Genomic DNA, 25,590 nt, shown 5'->3' with positions numbered 1-25,590 from the left:
AATCCAGATGCCCAAATCAGGTATCTAGAGCTGTGACAAGTGTGAGCTGCCACCCCTTGCCGAATGTTTACTGTGCACCCCACACTCTGCATGTGCACGGCCCTTGAGGTAGGGATTATTGCATCAGCTTTACAGAAGAAGAGACTGAGATTCAGACTCACGAGCTGTTAAGTGGTAAAAGCAGAATTTGCTTAGGGCATGGTTTAAGAGTAGGTGCAGTCATTGCAGGCTGTACCTGAGCCTGCTGGAGGTGAGCAGGGCCCAGGGACCCTGATAAGGTGTGGCTTTTCCACCTTGGGCTCTAGGCCTAGAGGAAGGCCCAGGATGAGGACCATGCCAGACAGCTGGACTGAAATTGACCCCGCTCTGGGCTGTGTCAGGATCCACACAGACCTGGCTGGCAGGTAGAGACCTTGCTGGGGTCTAATGGAGCCGAGGTGGAGATATGAAACTAGGGCTCCATCCTTTAAGACCCAACTTGAGTCACCTCCTCTTGGGAGCCTCTCCCAAACCCCAGCCCACGATGACTTTCATGTCCTCCGAAGTCCTCTGCCCTTCTCTGCCAGAGTGATTCCTGGGGCCTAACACAGTACACGTGGATATTTGCTGATTAATAACGTTTGTGGCATGCTGGCTGTGAGCCAGTCACCATGAAGGACCCGAGGAAGGCATGAAAGCTTAGGTCATTCTGTCAACAAAGCCGCCTAGGGCTCCAGCTCATCCCAGCCCCTGCCCTGCAAGGACCCCACACACCCCACACCCCTCCTTGAATGCCCCACACTCACCATCCTTCGTGACATCCTGATGATCACAGGAAAGTAGGAGACAAAAAAATTCCCATAAATAAAGTAGACTCTCTCCTCCCCTGCCCAGAATCTTATCATCATTTTGCTATATTTACTTCCAGCCTTCTTTCTCCTCTTTCCCTCTATTTTTTCATTTTTCAAAACATGGAATCGGGCACACTCTGGTGTAACCCGCTTCGCTCGTTCACGGGATGGGTGGTGAGCATGGAGCCCATTTTCCCACCACACGGCATTTCAGCAACATGACTTGGCTACTTGAAATTCCCCAGACATAGCATAATTAAAAAACGTATCCCCTCTGGCTGGGCATGTAGGTTGCCTTCACTTCTGGGCTGCAATAAGCAACCTGCAGCTACTGCCTCAGGACACCTTTCTGGAAGGTGAGTGTCTTGGCGAGGGGATATCACACATGCACTTTGGAGCCTCTGAGCCTTTGCACAGGCTGGTCCCTCTGCCCAGCTACCCCTCTCCCATTGATCCCTAGATTCTTCTGCAGCACACACACTGCCTCCTCTGGAGTGTCCTGGCTGCATATGCTGCTCTCCTTGCCCTGGGCTGCCCTCTTCTCCTCAGTGTCATGAGTATCTGCTGACCTTCTGCTTCTCCCAGGTCAGAGTGCCTTCCTTCTCTTCCTCCTCTGCCTGGGCCTCCAGCACGTAGTAGGCGCCTAGGAAATGCTTTCCAGCAGAACGAGCCATCTCCTGGCTGGTTTAGCAGTGTGGGATTGTGTGGTGTTTCTATTAGTCTCCATGAACAAGTGCCACTGTGTTATTAAATTTTTCCAAAAGCAGAATGTGTGCTGTGTTTGCCAGAATGGTTGCTCTTTTAGGAGTGGCTCTATCCTGCCCATCCCACACTCCTCATTCCCTCATCTTTTAGGGACCATTCCCTGGGAAGCTACAGAGTGCCAGGCCCTGTGAGATGCAGCACTAGGCTCCGGGGAGGCTGACCTCTGGGGTGCAGCCTGACCCAGGGGAGGCATGAGGGCTACGTGAGACGGTGTGGGTCAAGCTGAGAGCTCTGTGCCTGGGCCTGGGTGGTGCAGGTAGCACCAGGCCCCTTTGGTGGAGAGCTCATGCCAGGCTTCAAAGGAAGTGCCGAGTGCCAGGCATACGGTAGGTGTTCATTAAATGTGTACCCTGGGAAGGTAGGAGATGATGTTCTGGGAGGTGAGGGTAGTTCTGGTAGGACCGGAGGTGGTGAGGAAGCTGGCTTTGGAGGACAAATGTCACAGGAACCTCTGCTCTCGACCCAGGGACCAGGAAGGCACATTTGTCACTGTCCTTTGTAATCTCCGGAGGCCATAGCCAAGCTGTGGCTTTGTCCCGGGCAGGCGGCAGGTGGGGTCTGCTGAGACACTGAGTCCAAGCCGCCTTCCCAGGCAGGCACGAGTTTTCTCCTTCACCTCCCTCAAAGTTACTGTGCTCAGGAAGCTTGCAGCCTAGGAGGAGAAAGAGGCTCCCGGGTGGAGTTTGGGATTCCCCGAGAGAATTAGGGTCTAAAGACAAGGAAGCAGGAGCGGGTGACTGCCTGAGGACCCCTCAGCCAGCCCCTGTCCCCCATCTCTGGCCTCAGGGCCCCAGGCCTCCATCCTCTCCCTCCACACCCCAGCCTCTCCCTCTCTACCTCTGTCTTTAGAGGTGCCAGAACAAGCTCTAAAAAGATAACCTGACCAAGTCACAGCCCTGCTCAAAAACCCTCTATGGCCCCCACTGCCCCTGATCAAGTCTGTCCAAGGCTCTTCCTGATCTGGCTTCTGTTCCCTCACTCCCAGCCCTGCCACCTCATCTCCCTCCTCTTGCTTTTCCTTTGTCTCTAGCCCTACTGAACTCACATGCCAAGGCCTTTGCATGCTCCATTCCCTCGGCCTGGATGTCTTTTCCAGGCCTTCTCCCCTGGCATACACTCATTCAACTGGGCTGTCCCCACCTCCAGGAAGCCACACCGGATAGCTGTCCTCAAGGGCAGAACAGGCCTGAGGGGCCCACAGAGGCTGTCCTTGGGGATGATGTGATGTGTGTGTTGGCCAAGGAGACTCACAAGCATTTGTGGAGGGGCCTTGAGCCTCTGAGGAGCCACAGCCCCTTTTCATCTTCCTCTCGGTCTGGGAGGCCCAGGCCAGAGTGATCTGCACCCTAGCTATGCTATACAAGGTCCTGGGACCCCTGTCCCACTCGCGGCGGGTGGCTGGAAGCCACAGGGCCTCAAACTCCCCAGGGTGACCCCTGACACTTAGGGTGATGCTCTCCGCTCTTCCCAGCAAGGCAGGGCCTCTTTACAACGGGTGTCGCGCCCTCTGAGGTCCTGACTTGTTTACCCGTCCCGTTGGGGCTCAGGCTGCCGCAGGCTACCTGCTGTGCCCGGGTTTGGGGATGTGGGACTCTCCAGGGGAAGAGATGGTGGCCCCGGAGGAGGACCTCAACCTATTCAGACTGGGAGCTGGGGTCAGAGTGTCTCCGTCTCCGGAGGGGGACCTTTCAGACCCCGGGCGGGAGGGGCCCGGAGCAGGGTGCCCTGGCGGCCCCAGGAGGGGGTCCCGGCCTCGGGTGAGGGCTGCGGCGCCCCGGAAGGAGCCGCGCACGCCCCAGCACGCGGTGCCCGCTGCGGCGGCCGCGGATCCGGAGGTGAGAGCGCCCCCGCCCCGCTCCCCGCGCAGCCCGTGCGCGGCCCGGCCCGGGGCTGGGGGGCGGGCGCGGATAGGGGCGCCCCCTCCCTTTTCCGCAGCGCGGGCCCCGCTCCTCCTCCCGCGTCCAGGCCAGCGGCCGCGCTCCCTGTTCCTCCGCAGCGGGATGCGGGCTCCGGGCCCGGGCGGCGGCCGAGGGCCGAGGCCTGGCGGGCCTGGCTGGGGACCCGGCAGGCGGCGGTGCAGGGGCCGGGACCCAGGCCGCCAGCGCGCCCCTCCCGGCGGCCGGGCGCTGGGAGGCTGGGAGGGCGGGCGGGGAGAGGCGGGCGGCGGCGGGCGGGGGGAGCCAGGGAGGCTCGGAGCCTCGCGGCGCGCGGGCGGGCGGCGGAGGGGGCGCGGGGAGCCCCCCGCCCCCCGAAGGAGGAGTCTGGCTCCCACTTGCAGCCTCGGACGCGCGGCAAGGCGGCCGCCGCCGGAGGAGCCCCCGCCCCTGCGCGCCTCCCTCCCGGGAGCCCCTGCCTCCCTCGGTGCGCGCTGCTGCTCGCGGCCGCCGCGGCCGCCGAAGAGGAGCCCGGGGCCAGGTAGGACCAGGGACGGGCGGGGCGCGGCGGGCGCGGGCGGGGGGCCGGGCGCGGGGCGCGGCCGGGACCCTCTCCAGGCGCTGGGCAACGCCCGCGGCGCTGCGCAGGGGCGCCCGCAAAGTTACTTTGGCCGCCTTTGCAGGGTGCGGGAAGCGGTCTGGGCACCCCAGCTGCCCCGCCTGCCGAGCAGGCGCCGGCGGGAGGGGGCTCGGCCAGGGCGCGGGACTCCGGCTGGGGCCGCGGGGTCAGCGAAACTTTTCCTTTGCTCGCCAGTCGCTGCTGGCTGCTGGCAGAGTAGCCGGTGGAAGCAGCGGGCTGGTGGGGTGCCAGTGATGATGATGGTGGTAACAATAGCAGCCTCTGCTTGTGGAGAGCCTACTGTGTGCTCAGCCAAGCCGCTGCTGGCACTTGGGGGGAAGAAAGGGGGGACTAACGCTGGCCGAGTGGCCACTTTTGCTAGGTATTGCTGGAAACTTCATCTATTTCCTTCCATTCATTCATCCCTCCCTCCCCTCCATCTATCCATCCATCCATCCACTCACTCAACACATATTTATTCCTGTCTGCTATGTGCCCGGCCAGGGGATTCAGTGGCTACCTAGACAGGTCCCAGCCCTCAAAGGGAATGTTGATCATGGAATGCCCAAGCTAAGGAGCGGTTCTGTCTCCTGTGTGTTTGTTCTGGGACATGTTAGAGGAGCGTGAATTCGTGCACAGCCTCCCTTCACCCGGGTAGGGCCAGAGGTGTGTCATTCAGAGCACTGATGTGCCCAGGAATCTGGCAGGCCCCGGCTTGACCTTTGGGACTCACCCTTCTCCTTTCCCTCCCACCTCTCCAGGCTCAAGCTGGGTGGCCCAGTTGGTGTCAGGAGGCTCCACTCCGGAACTGGCCCCCACTCCTGTCCAGCTGACCTCTCCAGGGTGTCTCTTCCCCAGCGCTGGGCTGGCCTGGCTCCCAGCTCCCCTCCCTGAGTTTCTTTGCCTTCCCCCTCCCCATTTCCCGGGCTCCATTGAATGGCCCAGAGGAGAGCTTGTTAAGTGGCAAACAATTATGAAATTAAACTGGGGGAACAAAAGTGGGCTGGCTGTTGAATGGTGGAGCTGGCTCACGGGAGTTGAATGGCAGTGGGAGACTTGTTAGCAGGGATCTGAGGCGCTGGGGGGCGGGGGCGGGTCAGGCAGACAGGCACTGTCAATAGTCTGACTGGACTTTTCAAAAAAAAAATTAAACCAACTTGGTGAGAAACCTGGCACAGGGCTAACCATGCTTTAGGGGATGTTGGAGAGGCCACCAGCTGACTGCCACGTCCAGTTGGCAAGAGACTATTTGGGGAGGGTGCTGATGGATTCGGCCGTCCGAGGCAGGGGAGAATCTCAGGGCGTTTGAGCTGGTGGAGCTAGGCAGGCATTCTGGAGTCAGGCACGGTCTACAGGGGCCCACTGTGTGGGAACCATGCATGATAAACTGCACTTCACCGTGCTGGGCTCCTTGCAAATTGGCTTTCCGAGTGGCAGCCCCACAACACTTGTAAAATCTTTTTCTCGAGATGGATGTCGGTGGAATGGTTCCATTGATTCTAGTGCGTGCTGGTTGGAGGTACATTAATTGGGCGATGACTAGTCAAAAGGCGATAATCCAGTCACGGAGGCTTAATGGTGTGTTCGGAAGTGTTTCAACGTGGGACTGCCTTCCTGTTTATTTCTCGGCCCCAGGAATTTCGGAAGACCTGGATTGAATGAGGTCCCTGTATTGGTGATGTGGTTGGGTTCAGAGAGTCACCTACATGGCCGAGGAGGTACCTCTGATGTAACCACCCCATGGCACGCTTAGAATCACTCACATCCACCCTGGCTGATGCCCTGTGGGCTGTGCCTGTGGACACATAGGACAGGTTTAGATCTAGGTGAACAATAAGAATTTTAGGGTGTTTTACTTGAGCCCCAACTGTCAGGAATACACAGACTGATGTAGGGAATCATTGTTCTTGAAAAACCTGCTTTTAATAAATTCCCAGCTTACCCGTGAGACTCTTAAATCTTCATCCAATGAATGTGGCTTAAGTTCATTTGTTCTTCTTTGAACTTGCTACCTTCCCACCTAGGCAGTACGGGCCTTGGTGTGCTCACTTTATACAGGACACATCTCTCTGTACTTGTTTGAGGAATTAGGGTGGTCGCTGGGTTTCCCTGAAGGGTAGCATTCAAGGAGAAAAACCAGCATTCTGGGTGCAGGTTTGGACTTCTGGAAAAAAAAGAAAACCCTCCCCAAAGTGCAATCATTTTTTAATCTATCAAAATGACTTCATTTTCCCAATTTCAGGCCTGTGAACTGATCATGAATACCAGGGCAGAGGAAATTAATCAGCCAGGCAAAGACTTTTAACAAGTAAATATTATGCACAGAAAAACATGCAATTAGTGGAGGTTAGTTAATGCCTTTCAAGTTGCATCGAGCTGCAGTTAAGGGTGGAATTTCTGCGTTATCCCTGAATTGTCTGTCAAAGTCTTTAATGTGACAATGTGACATGTCTCTCCCATCGCCCCTCCCTCACCGGGAACAAAAAAGGGTCTTTTCACGAATTCCCCCTTTCTATTCTTCTTCTCCCTGAGATCTTTCCGTTCAGCAGTAAGTACCTTTGTCTGCCTGCCCCTCTGGAGCAAGGGTCCTGGGCAAAGGGCTCCCCAGGTGCAGAGGCCTGGGAATAGCTTCTCAGGCTCACTCCATACCGACGGATCAAAGTCGATGGCACCTCCGATAAGAGGTAGGGGCCTGCCTTCTGGCCTGGGCGCCTCACCCTCTAGTACCAGAAGTTTCCAACACTTGGGGGTGGCAGGGAGAAGAGGGGGTGAAGGGACTGTTTCCCACAGCAAGAACCGTTTAGTGTAGCCTGGGGCAGTCTGAAAGCCATTCCCTGCAGCCCTCGTTCCTGCTGTGTGGATGTCCCCATGTAGTGAGACTGAAGTTGTCTGACTTGAGTTTGAAGAGGTGACTAAAATGTCAAAAGCAAAAAAAAAAAAAAAAAAAAAAAAAAAAAAAAAAAAAAAAAAATTGAAAGAAACAAAAACCCCCAGGGGAAAAAAATAAGAGACCCCTTTTTGGGGGCGGTATTGGAGGAAAGGTATAAATTGCTTCTCAGTTAATTTGATTCACCATGGCTCTCCTCAGTGACCTGACAGGTCTGCTACCAACACAAATATTTTACTTTATTTTGACTTTTTTCCCCTAATGAGACAAGACTTAGTTATGCTTTATTTCCACTTAAAATATCTGTGACCAATGAGGACAGCCCAATTCCATGAAAAAATCATAACAAATTGAGATTATAGGTATTATTTTTGAAATCAAATTGTGATTTGAGGTGTTCATTGGCCTTTTCAGGCCTTTTTGTGAATCACTCTGTGGGGGATTTTCTTGGACCTGAACTTGGCCAGCTTAATGTCAGAACCAGGTCGTCATCATAAATAGAAGCAGCTGCAGGAAAAAAAAAATACATAAAATTCTCCCTTCTGGTTGACTCTGCTCTGCATCCAGTTCAAAGCCAGGGATGAGTAGGCTCCTCTTTCCACCACCCCAGTCTACACCTGAACGTTTGTTTCTGTAAAATGTGACTTGTCTGTTGCCCACCTTCGCATTCCCGTCTCCTCCTTCCAAGAAGGAAGTGAGGCTCAGCACTGATGCACAAGAAGAGACTTTTGGCATCGCCCATGCTAATTTCATCACTTCAAGGAGAAAACGATGCCTGCTTCCAATTTCTAACACTCTCATCGTTTCCTCTTCATTTCATTCTTTTGCATTTTACGGACAGTACTGCAGTCTGCAAGCCTGCAAAATATATTGCATTGGCTACCTGAGAAATGTAATCCCTTCCTGCAACCTGCCTTTCCCTTCTTCCTGACAAAGCGCTTTTTAGTGTCTCAGTGTTCACAGAAAAGGCAAAGGTTCTCTCCCCCAACCCTTATTCTGCCTTGGGCTCCCCGCACAGCGCGGGTGCTGAGGGGCTGGTGAGAATGGAGTTTTGCTTTTGTTAAGTTTGTCATTCAGACACATTAGTGAATTGATCATACTTGGGAGGTTTAATCCTTAATTGCAAATTCCCGCACGATCACAAAACATACACTTGAACTGATCATAAAAATGGCAAAACCCCAATATCAGACTTAAGTGTAGAATTGCCATAGTGCTGATTTGATTATGCTTTAGTGACATCTGTTTAATAGATTTCCACAAGAACTGTAAATCCACATTTACTTTCTTTGCAAATTGTGTTTGAATGCTGAGCAACCACAGCCCTCTAGCATCTTCCCCTCCCTAGCCATGTATGTGCTCAACCCCCATTCCTGTGGAGGGTGACTTGATGTATAAGTGGGAAGGGGACACAATGCTGAGTTTTACACATTTACCTCCTATTTCCTTTTGTGTGTGGGTATGTCTGTGTGCATGTTTGAAACAGATCTGAACAGCTTACCATTTCAACTCCATAGATACGTGACTCTCCAAGTGCTTTATTTTGAAAACTAGGACGTAGCACTTTGCAGAAGAAAAATCAGTCCATTTGCTATTGTTTATGTGATCGCTGATCTGCTAGATGGATATAGAAAGCACCAAGAATTATAATAATTTATGGAGTGGAGCACTGGTTTACAAACATATTTCTCTGCCCGAGCTTTGTGGGTTTCTTTGCGTCTCGGGGCTCGTTCCGTGCAATGGGAACGGAGAATATTCAGAATCTGAAGACGGGCCCGGCGAGCCGACTGCATTCATAGCTAAAATTAAAGGAATAAGTGAGCAGCTATTTGTGGCAGACAGGACATGATCCAGTAAGTAGCACTCTTCATATTCCGAAATAAAAGTACATAATTGGAAAATGAAGCGGCAGAGACTGCTGGGGGGTGGCGGTGGTGAGGAATTAGAAAGTGTAATTTAAAATCATGTAGTCATAATTCAAAATGGGCCCAGCTAAAAGGTTTTTAAGTGGTAAATGCTTTAAAGTCACTGTGGTTGATCCTTTTTCAAGGAATAGGGGCTAATTTTCACTTTATTTGTGGATTCCTTCATCTACTGAGCTCATCAGCTTATTCAACTTAGATGCTAATACCAGCTGCTGGCCAGCGTTTCTTTTCCTTGGGATCCCACACTTGATTGGGAAGGAGATCAAACACAAAGGTCTGTCATTTTAGGACATGGTGGGACGAAGTCTGATTTTTTTTTCTCCCATTAGGGTATTTGCTTCTTTTCCTTTGAGTTGCTCTGCTTTTTTTTTTCTTTTTTTTCTTTTATGGCATTTTCAACTATCAGCTCATCAATTGCATATTTTCAAGCAGAGGCAAAACAAGGAAAGAAAATACGATTTTAAAAGTGATTTTTGGGCTTGTGTAGGAATCGTCGCTTGTAAAACAATTCTCCCCAGATCCCTACATCTTGGTACTTTTCTGTTAAATATTATCTCCTGCATTTTGCTTGGGGGGACCACTTAGGAAGTGTTAGCGTGGTTTCTCTGTGACATTTTGCCACATTGCGACAAAAGCCCTAGTAAGCACTGCCTTCGCTGAGCCGAGCCGGCTTTTTCTCTGCATCGCCCTGAGCCACCGGCCTGAAGACAGGCAGCTGCACTTGGGGTTGGCCCGTTAGAGAGGCTGGGGCTATTCAGTCGCTCCTGCTCTCAGTTAAAGGCCCCAAGAGGAGACGGAGCCAAGGTGCATCTAGGATCCTGCGAAAGCTTTCCAAGGTGGGGTTCCTCAGAATGCCGCCGCGGGGACGGCTGTTGGGGGAGATGTTTCTCTGGAAGCTTCTCATGCTTAATAAGACAGTGGTTTCTGTGTGCTCGTTGACTGTCATCGAGTTTTGGACCCAGGACAGCACCATACTGTCCTAGCCCCCCAGTGATTGTTAAAGAGCTGCCGACAGAATGGAAGAGAAACACAGGTGGGTTCTAGGGATGGCTGCCTTACCGGCCTGGCACTGGCTTTGATCAGAGTGACCTTTCCCTTCCAAACGAGAGCACTTTCGAGAGCCGAAGAGGATGCTGGTAACGGTGGCACTGGGACAGTCGATGTGAACCGGGGCTGTCCCGGGCCCGCGCTGACTTGGAGGAGCCTGTGTTGGCTGGGAGCGATGCTTCAAGTCACATGGTAAAGCGAAATCTATCTTTGGTCTGCAGGGCAGCAGCTCCTCTGGTAGTGTAATGCTCCAAGATCTTCCTCACATATCTTCGGACAGATAGGGGCCACCAGAATGATCCAAGAATCTCTTTTGCAAAAATCCATCTGCTGCTGAGATGCTGTGTGTGAGCCAAGGCCTCTCTCACTCTCTCTCCTTCCTGGGCCTTCAGCACACACTGGCTGGCCTTGCTGTTTGGTGGGGGCCTTGTTAGGGGCCCACAGACCCCCTCCACTGCAACTCCTCGAAACAGAGTTCTGAGGAGGTCTGTTGTCTGCCTGGCTGCTTTGTCAGGTCTGAGCCCTTGGAGGGCTAGTTTCGTGTCGGTCCTGTGACTCCCAGAACAGGACCTGGCCCAGAAAAGGATCTGGCCCAGAGCAGGAGCAGCAGCGGGTGCGCTGGGGCTGACCAGTGCCCTGCAGTGTCCAGATGGGGGTGGTGGTGAAGAATTTGCCTAGAAAAATGAGTCAAGTGCGGGTCGTAGTGGATGTGTCCAGCCACAACTCCCTGGGAAGTCAAAGCCCCAAAGACTTACTCAGTAGGGCGAGAGGGAAGGGGTCAGGCACCCTGGGCTTTCAGGCAGCAGAGGACGGGTTGCTTGAAAATCCCTTCTGTGGCCGGGCACGGTGGCTCACCCCTGTTATCCCAGCACTTTGGGAGGCTGAGGCGGGCGGATCACGAGGTCAGGAGATGGAGACCATCCTGGCTAACACGGTGAAACCCCGTCTCTACTGAAAATACAAAAAATTAGCCGGGCGTGGTGGCACATGCCTGTAGTCCCAGCTCTTTGGGAGGCTGAGGGGCAGGCGAATGGCATGAACCCAGGAGGCGGAGCTTGCAGTGAGCCGAGGTCGCACCACTGCACTCCAGCCTGGGCGACGAGCGAGACTCCGTCTCAGGGAAAAAAAAAAAAGAAAATCCCATCTGCATTCTTGAAATTTCCCTGGGGAGCTTCTGAGTTCATCAGAACATTCTAACTAGAGGAGAAGAGACATGGAGTGAGCACCTCCTGTGTGTTGGGCCCTGGCAGGAGGCTTTTGGATCTCCTGTGTCCTTCAGTGCTCCAGCAACCGTATGTTTGTAGATGAAAAACTAAGATTAAGGGGGGGCAAAGCTGCTTTGGAGTCCTGCTGTCATACTCAAAGGCCTGTGTAGTTTCATTCATTCATTCGTTCATTCATTCATTCATTCACATACCAGTTTATTCTTTGGTGTTTCAGCTCAGATAAAAAGCCGACTGTGTGTTGGGAACTTTGATACAGGAAGCCTTGGGGGCTGTGGGTGGAGGCTCCTGACCCAGCCAGGGGAGGTTAGGGAAGGTGTTTTCGAGGTTCTGAACCTTCCTGAGACTGAGTGGGCCTGTGTCAGGAAACGAGGGTGAACGCAGGGGTGGGGCTGGGTGCAGGGCCTTCTGGGCAGAGGGAATAGCATTCATGGAGGCTTCAAGACAGGACCCCCTCTGTGCCAGGGAAAGCCTGCATGACTGAGCCGGGCCTGAGAAGTAGGAGTGGGACTGGGGCCAGGTGCAGCCTCCTCAGCTGACCTGAGGCACTGAGCTTCACCTGAGTGCAGCAGCGGCTCTGGAGGGGCTGGGTGTGCCAAAGGGAATGGCACGGGCAGAGGTGAGTTCTAGAACATTCCTTCTGGAGGCTGGCGTGGTGTGGCCATGGTGATGAGGGGTCAATACGGCCAAGAGACCAGACAAGTTTGGGGGTGGGGGGGCGGTCAGAGAGAGGCACAAAGAGGTGGGGCCTGGAGTCTGACCTCTTTCCTAGACACCAGTTTTCCATACAGTTGGCGTCGAATGGGACCTGCTCCTTAGTGTCTTGGCTGACACCCAGGTTCTCCTTGGAGCACCCTGGCCTCACTGAACTCACAGTACCCGAGGAACAACAAATAAATGTCTCTGAGAGGAAAATGGAAAGAGAAACCATCTGATAAGAGAATCAGACTTTGGAAAAGCAAGCCCTTAGAACCAGAGGGAATTTTTCAAGGAGTGCTGGGCTGGGGGGACCTGGAGTCTCCCATTCTGGGTTCACTGGGCCTTTATGGGCAGGTCCAAGGCTCATTCCGGCCCCTCGGTAACCCCTCAAGGGGACCACCGAAGAAGTGGAAACAGAGGTTGAGTGACTTGCCCAATGTCCCACCGCTCAGCAGCCTGAGATGGAATTTAATGGGAACCCCACTTCCTCTGACTTCAGAGTCCAGGCTGTCCTCCGTGGCAGACGCATGCCAGTGACCTGTGACAATGAAAGAGTGAGGCCATTTATCCAGGCCGCCCGGGCCTCAGGGACCTAGCACTTCCCCTCCCTCTGCCCGGCTTCTCATTCCCTAGGTCTGGGCATGGCTATTGTCACTGGTATGTGAGGTGAGGCCCCTTCAGATAGCCTTTTTTTTTTTTTTTTTTTTTTTGGAGATGGAGTATCACTCTGTTACCCAGGCTGGAGTGCAGTGGCCCGATCTCGGCTCAATGCAACCTCCACCTCCCGGGTTCAAGTGATTCTCCTACCTCACCCTCCCGAGTAGCTGGGATTACAGGCATGCGCCACCACACCTGGCTAAGTTTATATTTTTAGTAGAGACGGTGTTTCTCCATGTTGGTCAGGCTGGTCTCGAACTCCCGACCTCAGGTGATCGTCCCGCCTCGGCCTCCCAGAGTGCTGGGATTACAGGTGTGAGCCATCGTGCCCAGCACAGATAGACCTTTCTTGATCACCCAATTTAATCACCCCATCACCCTGCTCTGTCTTTTTCCAGGTACTGATTATTAGCTGAAAGTGTCTTTTCTGTTTAATTCTTTGTTTACCTTATTGTCCCCCCTCCCACCCCGTCCCATAGTCCTTGAGGGCAGGTCTCTTTGTTTTTCCATTGCCCTTGCTGGCACCCGGAACAGGGAGAGGATGTAGGGCCGTGGCTAATGGTTGTTGAATAACTCGTTCGTCTATTCATTCATTCATTCATTCATTCATTCATTCATTCATTCATTCCATCCATCCATCCCCCCCCTAGTTCCATTTGGGGGAGGCACCTGCAGCCCCATCAGGATGCATGACTTGCTTAAGGTCACTCCGCTGGACTGAGAGCCAGGCTGGGAGCCCAGGCGGTCTCCCTGCGGCGGGTCCCGGGGCACCACTGCGTCGCTCGCGTGCTGTGCTGTTTTGTGGACCAGGTGTAAACGCTTCCTAGCTCAAAGCTGTTTGTTTGGGAGATGCTGCGCCTCCTCCGTGGATCGGCTGCGCGGCGGAGAATGCTCGCCTCCTCGCACGGTGGCTAACGTGCTGCTGCGGCTCCATAAATATTAAATGGGCATTAAAAGAAGGCGCTGCGTTTCCAGTTTCCCGGATTTCTCTGAGCAGGGCCCGTTGCGAACCCCCTTTATGTGAAATGCAGCATTTCACCGCGGAGCGCCTCCGGGAGCCTTGCCGCCCGCCTTTCCCTGCTGAGTCCCTTTGGTGCAGAGCGGTTCTCCCTCGACTGCAGGCTATCTGCATGCTGGCGCCTGCTCCTCTGGGGCAAAGACGGGTGGGGGCCCCGGAACCCCTTTTCACAAGGGCTGTGCCAGCCTGGCAGCCTCCTTGCTGGGTATGCAAGGAGGGTAAGATGGAGACGGGGCAGTGACTCTTCAGTCTTCAGCTGTGCTCTCCTGACACCCAGCCTCTCCCAGGCCTCTGCTGGGCACCAGGCAGTCTCCAGACACTCTGTCCTTCTGTCCCCTTATGGTCTCTGCATTCATCCCTCCATCCATCCGTTTCTCCCTCCCTGCCTCCATCCATCCACTAATACTATTGATGAAGTATTTGTGATAGGCCATGGGGTGATCATGTTATAAAAATATTAGCTAACATTTATTGACCACTCACTGTGTGCTGGGCTCTGTGATCAGCAGCTTACATGTGTCACCTCACTGAATATTCATGACTCTACAAGATAGGGACTGTTTTTCTTTCCATTTTGTAGAAGAGGAAACAGAGCCTCTGGAGGTTCAGCCGCTTGCTCAGGGTCACAGAGCTGCTGGGGGCCGGAGCTGATACATGGGGTGCACAAATGGGGGGCCCAGCCCTGCCCTCAGGGGACATCCGGGCTCTTCCTGGCACCCTGAAAAGAAGGCCCCAGATCCAGGCTTCTCCAAGGAGACACCAGCATTGCTGAGAGGAAGGGTGTCAGCTTCAGCCAGCAGGAGAGGAGGGCAAAGCCGGAAGCCAGGCAGCTAGGTCTGGGGGCTCAGCCCTGCCACCTACTCTCTGTGCAACGAGACATCACTTCTGTGGGATGTACCCTTCATCATTTGTCAAACGTGAGACATGAGCATCAATATCTGTCTCTTAGTGGTGAGCATTGCAGAGGAAGACTCTCGAAAAGTGCTGGAATTGTGTGGCTCTGAACAAGAGCATGGCCCTTGTGAGCTGTAGGCCTCCAGGTGCAAGAGCCCACCGGGGCTGGCCTGTGTGGCTCAAATAGAGGCCAGACCAGTCATAGGGCCAGACCATGCGGGGTCTTATGGTCAAGGGATTTTATCAGAGAAGCCACCACAAGGATTTCAAGTAGGGATGTGATGTGGTCAGCTTGCATTTGAGAAATATTTGAGTTCTTCAGGGCCCGTCTGGCACCCCTAGCTCCTGGAACTGGCCCCTTAGTTCGCACTTGATACCCTGGTACCAAGGGTGCCTAGTACTCAGGCAGCACCCACTGACAGCAGCTCCTCAATATGCAGGGATCGAGTTGAACAGAATAGTGACTTTGACCATCACAGCCGAGGTGAGCTGGGCCCCTGGGACCCACCAGGCTTTGTACTCAGGATTCCTGCTTACCTCTTCATTTAACCTGCACAATCCCCGGGAGATGGCATTACTACTATCAAATCCATTGTCTTTTCTTTTTTTTTTTTTTTTTGAAACAGAGTCTTACTCTGTCATCCAGGCTGGAGTGCAGTGGTGCTATCTTGGCTCACTGCAACCTCCGCCTTCTGGGTTCAAGCGATTTTCCTGCCTCAGTCTCCCAAGTAGCTGGGATTACAGGTGTGCACCACAGTGCCCGGCTAATATTTGTATTTTTAGTGGAGAGGGGCGTTTCACCATGTTGGCCAGGCTGGTCTCGAACTCTTGACCTCAGGTGATCCGCCCGCCTCAGCCTCCGGAAGTGCTGGGATTACAAGTGTGAGCCACTGCACCGGGCCTCAAATCCATCTTCTAGAAGAGGAAGCTGGTGGCTCAGAGAAGTTAGGAAGTTGACTTAAGGTCACATAGCAAGTCAGCCATGCTGGGGCTTGACCCCTGTCCAGATCTGGGCAGGCCTGGCTCAGAGTATGCAGAGTCCTGGAACTTGGCATCTGGTGCTCTGAGGCCTTTCCCGGGGTTTCTGGGTGCCGGGCAGCAGTTACAGACAAGAGGGGTGCAGTTCCCTGCTCCCCCACCTACAGTTCTGTTGCGTAGCACCCGCAGGGAGAGCCAATCACTTAGAAACAACCCACAGGACCAAACAATGGCACAAGTGTGTCCCCAGGAAAAGGGAGACGTTTCCCCCCTTGTCTTTGCAGATGGAGAAGAGGGATATGTGTTGGGAATCAGGACGTGTCTTCAGGGGTCGGTGGGAGAAGGAGGATATTGCTATTTATTTCAACTTCTAGGGAGATGATCAAGATTTAAAAACAATTAATAACCCATTTCTCCTTTGCACATAATTACAATGTTCTCCATTCTCTAATTTTTGTCATTTTCCTAATCTAATTTGTTTTCTGACCGTGTCGATTCTTCTTCCAAGCGCAAAGCAAACGGGATTTTTCTTCATTTAGCGTGTTTGCGATATGCCTATCCAGGAATAGTTTCAATGATGTTATTTTCTCCTTGGTTAAATACAGTGCAAAAGGAATCGTCGGAGGGTCTTAACGACCCAAACTGAAAACAACGACAAAAAGTCTTCAAGGCATTTCCCATTGACACAGTTTAGAAAATAATTATGAAAAGGAACGAGACAACTTGATGGTCTGAGTAACGAGGCATCGGCCGTAGTGCTGTGTGTTGGGGTAGGATGGGGTCTCACCCGGGGCCTGCATTTCCAAGTTTCTACAGAGTTCTACACTGACCCCGAGGCGGGGTCGGTTGGAGGGATATTTAAGCCCAGTAAATATAAGTGCAAACTGCACTTCCCGGTGAAAAAGATTTGAAAAATATTGCATATTCTCAAGCTGCAATTCAAAGCTTGACGGGGTACCTCAGGGTTCCTGAGATCCTCATGAGAGAGAAGGTAGTGAGGCACCAGAGGAGGTTTTTGCAAAAGGTTCCTCCTCCCTCACCATCTCTGTCCCTACCTGCACCACCACCCCTGAGCCGGTGGGTATGTGACCATCTATGTCTGGGAAAACCCCTTCTCGGGGCACCACTAAAAGATATCTTTAGATGAAATTGATGTTGAGGGAAGAATTTTCGCCCGTGCTGTCTCCACCTGCTCGGGCTTGCAGGGGTGTGGGCGTGGGGCCGTGTAGGTGTGTTTGGGGGTCTGTGGGGGATGGGGGAGGGTTGTAGGAGAATCCTTCTTATTTCCCAATTCTGAAAAGTAAAACTTAACTCACCTGTTTACAAAATACCAGCCATTGTCTTACCCCAGCTCCCTGTCACCCTGTAGGCTCTGGAGGATTTTGTTGAAGGAAAAAAAAAAAAAAAGCCTGAAGTATTTAAACACGTTGGGCCATGCATGCATCCGTCCACAGTGCTGTGGGTTGTGTTTTTTTTTTTCTTTTTTTTCTTGTCCCCTCCCTCCCTTCCCTTTTCTTTTTACCAAAGTATATTCATCAAACTGCTGAGTTGGAAAGATTTGTAATGAGTTTTTGAGCTGTACGACTGTGTTTTTTTCCCTCTCCCCCCGCCCTCTCCCTCTTTCTAAATCTTCATCTGACATTAAATAAAGCAAATCCCAAACAGATTAACTGTCGCACGGTTCTGCTCCGTCTCCTCAGTCTGTTTCCAGGTCTGGCGGGGGGCCGGGCTGCGGTGGCGGCAGCGGTGGGAGATGCCGGGGCGGCCAGCGGAGGTCCATGTGGCGCTCTAGGTGGGATGCCGGCGTCCTGAAGGCGGAGGCCCTGGCCCTCCTCCCCTGTGGCCTGGGCATGGCATTCTCCCAGTCCCACGTGATGGCCGCTCGGCGGCACCAGCACAGCCGGCTCATCATCGAGGTGGACGAGTACAGCTCCAACCCCACCCAGGCCTTCACCTTCTACAACATCAACCAGGGCCGCTTCCAGCCACCGCATGTGCAGATGTAAGTGGGACCTGTGGGGTGGGGGTGGGGGTGGTGACAGCCCCCTGGGGTGGGTGCATGGTCTCGGGTGCCTCCTAGTTCTGGGTGCACTGTTAACAAGCATTGAATGTTTGTTGACTGCAGCAATTCTGGAATCCTAGGATCACTGGGGCTCTGAGTTGGGAGGGACCGGCAAGAAGTTGCAGATGGATGGCCTGTGGGCCGATTCTGGCCGCGGTCCTGTTTCACTTGGCCAGGAGCATGTTTTACAAATATTTAAAGATGAGGTGGACGCACAGAAAACTCCAGACTTCTGGCTTCACTTTATAAAACCCAAAGGCCTGGCAACCCCAGGCCCACATGTCCTCCTGGCAGCGTCTGGCGGGGGCCACATTCCAGATCCCTTTCTTGGCATTTGGGTGGTGACCCCTTGTCTGATTTACTCTCCTCATTGTACACACAGGGAGACCGAGGCCCAGAAAGGGGAAGGGGCTTGCCACAAGCCCCATGGCAGGTTAGGACCCAGTCTTGGGTTCTGTGTTTCCTCTCCCTGCCCTTCCTTTTGTCCAGACCCTGTGCTTCTCTTGTGAAAGCAGAGATGCTTTTCCAAAAGGACTGGGGGATTCTGTTGTCTACCCCTTGGGGCACTAGGGGTAGACAGTGCCAAGCAGTGCTCAAGCAGTGAGGCCCTGGGGAGCACACAGACTCAAGATCCCCATAGGCAGCAGGAGGGCTTGTCCTGATGCCTGTGTGCAGGGCCAGCCTTTCCCATCTGGATTTCCTGAGGTCCTGGAAAGCTGTGGGTGGCTGGGGGTGGCTCCAGAGATGGTCAAGCTCCTGACCCTGCTCTGGGTGGTTCCCTGAGTCCCTAGAACTCCCCTCCTCCTTTATACCTGTTGCTTCTCCCATGAGCCCTGCACGACAGAGTTTACCTGGTGAGGAACCAGGGGCCCAGGCCCATGAGGTGCCCCACCCTGCTGGCAGGTGCCAGAGCTGGACTCGAACCCAGGCTTCCTGAGTCCAGCCCGGGGCTCTCCATGCTGGGCCTCCCACATCCTCGGGCTGTGATGTGTGTGGATGTTCACGCTTCTGTCTGAGAGTGGAGGCTATTGTCCCCTCGGCTGTTGTACCTTCACCCGACTCTGGGTGCCCGCGCCCAAGCTGGGTCTGGATCAGGGATGACCCCTGCAGAGCAGGGAGGTAACAGCACAGGGAGGCGGGAGCTGTGACAGGGGCTGATCCAGTGCTGTAGGACCTACGGGAAGCCCTCCTGACTGCCCAGGGGTCTGGTGCCCCAACAAGGGTCTAGGCTCTGGGCCACCTCTGGGGCTGTGATCACCATCTTGGGGCAGCGGTGCTTGTGGAGTCCCAGCCACTGTCCCTTGGACCACTTGGAGAAGGAATTAAGGGGGTTTCCAAACCCTGGCCTGGTGGGATGTGTGTGAGGTTGCAGCCTCCCGTCCCTGTGCGGCCTCCCTCAGGCCTGGCCTCTGTTGTGGGCAGAGGGGGGTACAGGGAAGGGCTCTGCAGGGCAGCAGGCTCCAGGCAGGGATTGCGGTCTTCTAGTGGCACTTGCCCAGGAAAATGCTTGTCTCCGTGTGGGGCCGCAGGATTGGTGTTGCCTGTGGCTGCCTACTTTATTTTTTGGTAGATTTCTATTTGGGCTGCTGCCTCTGGGTTTCTGTTTTTGGGACCAAATTGGCGGGTTTGGGCAGGAAGAAAGGCCTCGGGCCTTAGGTCTGTGGGACTTGAGGCCTGGGAGGGGCTGCAGGGACGGGGACCTTCCCTGGCCTGGCCTGAGTTTTATCTTTTGTTGGTGAGGGTCATCCTCCAACTGGGTGGGTCAGAGGTGACTGAGCCTGAGGTCCCTGTAGGCCAGGCTGAACTCCTGCCTAGTGGGCAGGCAGAGAGCAGCAAGGCCTCCCAGGGCAGGTGGGGTTTGTGAGGGTGCCGGCACCACACACAGTGGGACCATGGACAGCTGTCAGTCACAGCGCCCCTTCCTGGGCCAGGCACACACTCAGGGAACTCCTAGTCTGAGAACAGAGCCGGGGAAACAGGAAGACAGGGAGTGGGGGCTGAGGAGGTGCTTCCCAGTTTCAAGGGATCCAGGAAGGACCTCCTGGACCTCCTGGAGAACTAGATAATTTCTAGGTTGAGGCCAGAGCAGGAGGAATAGACATAGCAAGTTGGAAGGGGGTGTGAGGAGGAAGTGGACCAGGCAGAAGCAGTGGCAGGGTCAGAGCCTGCAGGTGGCTAGAAGACGGGGGTCTCTAAGAACTGCAGGGAGGCCCAGCTGGGCAGGCAGTGGGAGTGGGGGATGAGCAGGAGACACCACAGGTCTCTGCAGGCTGGGCTGCGTCCTGAGGGAGGGTGGTGAATGACAGAATGAGAAGGGGTGATCTACTCCATTTAACTGAGCCACCCGGGGCCATTCATTCTTTTGTTGAGTCATTCATTTATTCACGCATTTGGGATGTCTGTGAGCTGCTGAGTTTCTCAGTGTTTAGGACCTTGGGCACTGAGCTTGCCTGCTTGGATGGGGGTCATGCTGCTTGGTGCCTCAGTTTCCCCAATCTGGAGCTGGCTACTCCAGGTGGAGGCACTACATGCTTCCCTGAAATTCCCCTTGCCGTGCCGCCCTCCTCGGTTGGCACATGTGCTCTGCACAGCTCGGAAAGCTGGTCCTCACCCCCCGTGGCGCTAGTCCATGCATTCTCAGTGGAGGAAACAGCACCTCCAAGGGGTAAAAACTGGTTCTTAGGGGGTGAAAAAAATGCTGCACACAGTAATACTGGGGATGAAAGAGTTAAATCCTGGTAGAGAAGGCCCAGTGGGCAGCAAGCATTCAGCATTGGTAGCACATGCCAGGCCTGGTGAGAGGCTTGGGACCCAGCAGTGATCGAAGGCACCCCTGCCTGTGCTGAGCTTACATCCAGTGGATGGCAGGCAGTTAGCAGATGGTCATGAAAGCGTGTGATGCTGGTGATGGTAAGCGCTGTGGAGAAGGAACTTAGCTGGGGAGCTGGAGCAGGCCCCGTGAGGATTTACACCTGGCCTGCCCCACCCCATCCTGGACGGCTCTGCACCACCACCTCCGGCAGTGGGGAGAGTTCCCGGCTCCTGCTGGCTCTGGGGCTCCGAGGCAGCTGGGGTTTGGGTGGGGCCCTGGAGAGAGCGTGCTCTGAGCTCCAGCTTTGAAACACAACTTTGCACACAGCTGGGTAAAGCCAGGGTGGGCACAGAGATGGGGGGCTTCTGCCTCCCACTGCCCCTTCATTCAGCCTCCACACCCCAAGCTCGGAAGCATGCAGGCTGCTGGAGATGGCTGAACGGATTTCCATGGCGAGTCGGCTGCTTCCTCCCAGGAGCGGTGGGGGGGATGGCTGCCACCTTCTGACATGTGATTTGTCGCCACCCTGGGCTTTGTCTCCGGGGTGAGGGAGCGAGGGGGCCTTATTTAATAAATCCACAATTTATATTTAATAACAACAGTGACAGTCCAAACATGGCCTCTGATTGAGTCCTGTGATTTATGCCGTTGCCCCCAGAGACCCTGCTGGTGACGAGGCCGGCTCTGCTTGGGTAATGAATCTCTGGAGCTGGGCCTCTGGATTGTGAGCAAGGCTGAAGATTCCTTGCCCTGGCAACTGAGCAACCCTGTGGGGGTCTCAGGAGGCCCCTCTAGGCCCGGCCCTTCTGCCCTGGGTGGGCAGGCGGACCACTGACCTAGTGGTCAGTGGGAAGGCAAGAGTGAGTGTTGGGGGACAGGGTTAGCCTGGAGCTCTCATGTAGGTCCCCAGGACCATGGCATCAGGCACAGCAACCCCTCTCTGACCTTTACAAGGCGTTGTGGCAGAGGCTTGAGTCATCGCTGAAAGACCCTTCGAGCCCCTCAGGCGTGCACCGGGTCCTTGAAGCTATAGCAGAGTGGGATGGGAGGCCACAGCTGCATGCCAGGCCTGGAGCAGCCCCTTTGTGCCTGTTCCTGGCCTTTCCTGCTGTCCCAGGATGGTGTGGACCCCCTCTCTACAGATGAGGATGCTGAGGCTTTGGAAGGTGAGCGTGGGGAGCTGGGACTCCCGCCCGGTGCCGTGTGGCTCCTTGGCCTGTCCACACACTGAGAGGCTCCTGGAGACGTGGAGCTCAGCCTGGAGTGCAGGGATGGGGGACAAGGAGCAAAGCAAGTGGGGAGGACTCACCCCGGCACCGCCTGGCTCCCAAGCCTCATTCTCCATCCGTGTCGTGCTGGGCAACAGATACAGTGGCTGCTTCCGGTTTCTTAAACATTCCAGTCTTCCTCCTGCCTCAGGTCTTTGCACATGCTGTTCCCTCTGATCCCAACTCTTTGCCCTATGAGCACTGACTCCTCCTTCAGATCTCACCCAGGTGTCACCACCTCAGGGAAGTCTTCCCTGCTCCAGCTCTAGGTGCTCACTGCTGGGCCTGGTGGCGCACGCTTAGTGGAACCTGATTCAGTCTGTGCTGATACATTCCTTTGCGGGAGGATTTCCCAAGCATCTCTCCCCTGCACGAGCATGGGGCTGCATGTCTGGTGCCTAGCACAGGGAACAGGAAGCAGGAAAGAGAAGAGAGTGAGAACGGGACAGGTGGCAAGACTCAGGAGGAGTGTCAGGGATCACGGAGGGCTTTCTGTGGGGGTGGGGGTGGCATAATCCCTGGGCGTGGAGGACCAGCTGCACTGTGGCCTCTGTGGAGTGGGCCACTTTAGGAAGAGGGACCAGTAAGAGCAGAGGCCAGGATGTGGGAAGGAAGGACAGGCGTGGGGACGCCAGAGGGTCCTGTGGCCAGGGTCCCCTTGGATCCATTGCTTTGTGGGAAGACCACTGGGCAAGGGGTCGGGGCAGTTGTTGTGTGATGCTGATCCAGCCAGTCATTGCTCCTCCCCAGGCCTCAGTTTCCCCATTTGTAAAATGAGAGGAAGGGGCTAAAGGTCCTTTCCTACTAAAACACCATGGCTGATGCCCAGTCACACGGCTGGACGAGTTGTTGGAAGCTGTCCCTGCCTGGACCTTCAGAGCACCCCATTTCTGCAGGAATAGGGTTACGAGGGGTAACAGCCTCTGCTTCTGATGCCTCTCTGGGCTTTTGGCACCAGGAACTGCACTTCCACAGAACCAGTGGCTTATGGGAGAGAAGGAACCGAGAGCAGGATGCAGAGCGCACTGCAGGGGTATTGGCATCAGGGCTCCAGCTGTGAAGGTTGGTTAAGTTCTCACAACATGACAAAGAGGGAGTGGCTCGTCCCCACCCTACGGAGCAGGGCTGGAGGCTGGTGGGGTCCAGGGGCACAGCGAGGAGGAGGTCACTGAGCTGGGGTGCCAGCCTGGGGTCTGGTGTCAGAGGCTGTTCTCTCCTCTGTATTGTTCCTGCTGCCAGGAATCCCATGGGAAGATCGGTGTAGGCTGGGGAGAGCTGGAGATGGGTGTCAGGTCTCAGAGCCACCCCAGTAGGCAGCAGCTTTGGGGAAGTTGAGTTTGGCTCCAAGAAACAAGAAGCCTTTGCTTCCACGTCTTATCTGTGGTCCCTGCAGAATGTCACTGAGAAAGAACCATTTTGTACTTTTTTTTTTTTTTGGTCACAAAGTGTTGAGATTAGATACCCAGATTCCTGTTGTGAAGTCCTGGGTTCAAATTCCACTCTTTAACTTAGTAGCTGGGAGCTTGGGCATGGACTAACTTTTCATTGTCATTGCAAGTATCAGAAGCACAACTGAAGTTGCCTTAAGGATGAAAAGGAGTCTGCTGGCCCATATTAAGAATTTCAAGTTTGGGTCTGGCTTCAGGTATAGATGGATCTTCAAATGATGCCCCCTTGTTCACTGTCTCTTTGTCTCTCTCTTTCTCTACATATACACATTTTGTTGTTGTTGTTAATTTTTTTTTTTTTTTTTTTTGATACAGTCTCACTCTGTTGCCCAGGCTGGAGTTCAGTGGTGCGATCTCAGCTCACTGTAACTTCCGCCTCCCAGGTTCAAGCAATTCTCCTGTCTCAGCCTCCCGAGTAGCTGGGACTACAGGTGCACACCACCACGCTCGGCTAATTTTTGTATTTTTAGTAGAGACAACGTTTCACCATGTTGGCCAGGCTGGTCTTGAACTCCTTTCCTCAAGTAATCTGCCCGCCTTGGCCTCCCAAAGTGCTGGGATTACAGGTGTGAGCCATTGTGCCTGGCCTCCTTCTCCATATTTTGACTCTTTTTGCTCTTTCCTTCATTTGCAAACATAGTCAGGGTTTCTGGATCTTCACACCGGTGGGCCTCTGTGGGTGTCCTGACCACAGACGTATCCTTACACCAAGCAGGTGCCTGGCATTTAGAGGCATTCGGTAAGATTTGTCCATAGGTTGACTGAATGAAATGAAGTCCAGCCTGGTAATAGTCCAGTGTGGTGAGTTCTGGAGCCAAAAACCAGCTTCCAATTTCAGCTGCACCAGCTCCTGTAGCTAAGATCATGGACAAGTCAGCCTTTTCTGAGCCTCAGTTTGCTCACCTGTAAAATGGGGCTACCCATAGTACCCTGTTTAGATGGTCATTATGAGGGTGAAGAGAGCGACTGCCTGTAACATGCCCAGCACATAATGAGCTCTTGATGCGTGGGGATCATTGGAATCATTATTGTTGTTGTTATTTCAAAGTCGAGCATTTGTTTCAATCCAAATAGCTGGGGGACTGTGCCGGGTAATGAGAGTCTATTTCTTTCTCTGGGGATGACTAGGTCTGCATCTTCGCTGTGCTCCAGAAGCCTCGGGGTGCAGGGAAGTAAGAGTGGAGTTAATTAAAGAGCTCTGGCTCCAGTAGCAGGCCCAGCCCAACCGGAGCCCTCAGAACCACACTGCTCTTGGCTGGCTGGTGGCGGGCGGGAGCTGAGGCCCACTCAGGGCTCCTCTGCTAGGAAGGGCGCCGGGGAGGGTAGACTGTCAGGGTCCCAGCAGCTCGGGGGTGGCATTATACTCCCTGTCTCTCCTTTCTTCATCTCTTTGTCTCTTTGACTTAGTCTTTGTCACCTTATAACATCTTCAAAACCTCAGAGACACACACAGAGAGAGACACACACACACACAAAGGGGGGAAAGAGAGAGAAAGGGAGAAGAGAGAGAAAGGGAGGAGATAGAAAGGGAGGAGAGAGAAAGGGAGGAGAGAGAAAGGGAGGAGATAGAAAGGGAGGAGAAAGAGAGAAAGGGAGGAGAGAGAGAAGGGGAAGAGAGAAAGATAAAGGGAGGAGAGAGAGACAAAGGAAGGAGAGAAAGGGAGGGGAGAGAGAGGGAGGAGAGAGAGAAAGGAGAGAAAGGGAGGAGAGAGAAAAAAGGGAGGAGAGAGAGAAAGGGAGGAGAGAGAGAAAGGGAGGAGAGAAAGGGAGGAGAGAGAGAAAGTGAGGAGATAGAAAGGGAGGGGAGAGAGAGGGAGGGGAGAGAGAAGGAGGAGAGAGAAAGGGTGGAGAGAGAGAGAAAGGAAGGAGAGAGAAAGGGAGGAGAGAGAGAAAGGGAGGAGAGAGAGGAAGGGAGGAGAGAGAGAAAGGGAGGAGAGAGAGAAAGTGAGGAGATAGAAAGGGAGGAGAGAGAGGGAGGGGAGAGAGAGGGAGGAGAGAGAAAGGGAGGAGAGAGAGAGAAAGGAAGGAGAGAGAAAGGGAGGAGAGAGAAAGGGAGGAGAGAGGGAAACAGAGAAAAGGAGGAGGGAGGAGAGACAGAGAGGGAGAGAGAGAGAGAGAGAGAGAGAGAGAGAGAATATGAATGAATGAATTTGATTGGCTCACTTGAGTTTCTGTGCCAGGCCAGTAGCCCAGTAGCAATTGGCTGCCCTTGGTCTGCTCAGCTGTGTGTGGTGGGGGTTGGGGGGGGGCGGCGGCAGGGTGTGTAGGTCACATCAGCTGTGTGTCATGGGGAGTGGGGGTCACTGGGGGCCCCAGAGGACGGAGGAGTGGTGGGAATTCCTGGGAAGGAGATTTCGGCTTCCAGATCAGCTCAGACACTGCCCTGATGGAAGCTTCCAGGAGACTCCAGGCCAGGTTAGGGCCTTCTCTGGGCCCTGTCCCCTCTGCTGCCCTGTCAAAGGTGCTGGCTGTATTGTCATCATCTGGCCAAGGCTGCTGCTGCCATCAGTCCCTGGGCTCGTCGTGAGTAGGGGTCAGCCTGGTTCATCCCTGTGGTCCTCCGCTGAGCTCAGGGCTGGCACAC

The 25,590-nt window shown here is 54.2% G+C and overlaps 2 protein-coding genes across 2 annotated transcripts in view; both read left to right on the top strand.

Annotated features, from left to right (window-relative positions):
• The window catches only part of SAMM50 (SAMM50 sorting and assembly machinery component), a 718,434-nt gene that overhangs the window by 112,864 nt on the left and 579,980 nt on the right, over positions 1 to 25,590 (top strand). The gene's annotated exons all lie outside the window — the stretch shown is intronic.
• Positions 1 to 25,590, top strand: part of MPPED1 (metallophosphoesterase domain containing 1) — an 822,621-nt gene that overhangs the window by 722,642 nt on the left and 74,389 nt on the right. Inside the window, exons 2-3 of the mRNA XM_050806125.1 lie at positions 3,886 to 4,010; positions 17,117 to 17,418. Of these exons, the coding sequence (XP_050662082.1) occupies positions 17,195 to 17,418 (224 nt within the window). The 5' untranslated portion in view covers positions 3,886 to 4,010; positions 17,117 to 17,194. The remainder of the gene's footprint in view (positions 1 to 3,885; positions 4,011 to 17,116; positions 17,419 to 25,590) is intronic.

Source organism: Macaca thibetana, chromosome 10 (assembly GCF_024542745.1).
Source record: "Macaca thibetana thibetana isolate TM-01 chromosome 10, ASM2454274v1, whole genome shotgun sequence".
NCBI classification, from domain to species: domain Eukaryota; kingdom Metazoa; phylum Chordata; class Mammalia; order Primates; family Cercopithecidae; genus Macaca; species Macaca thibetana.
This window is presented reverse-complemented; position numbering and strand designations above follow the sequence as displayed.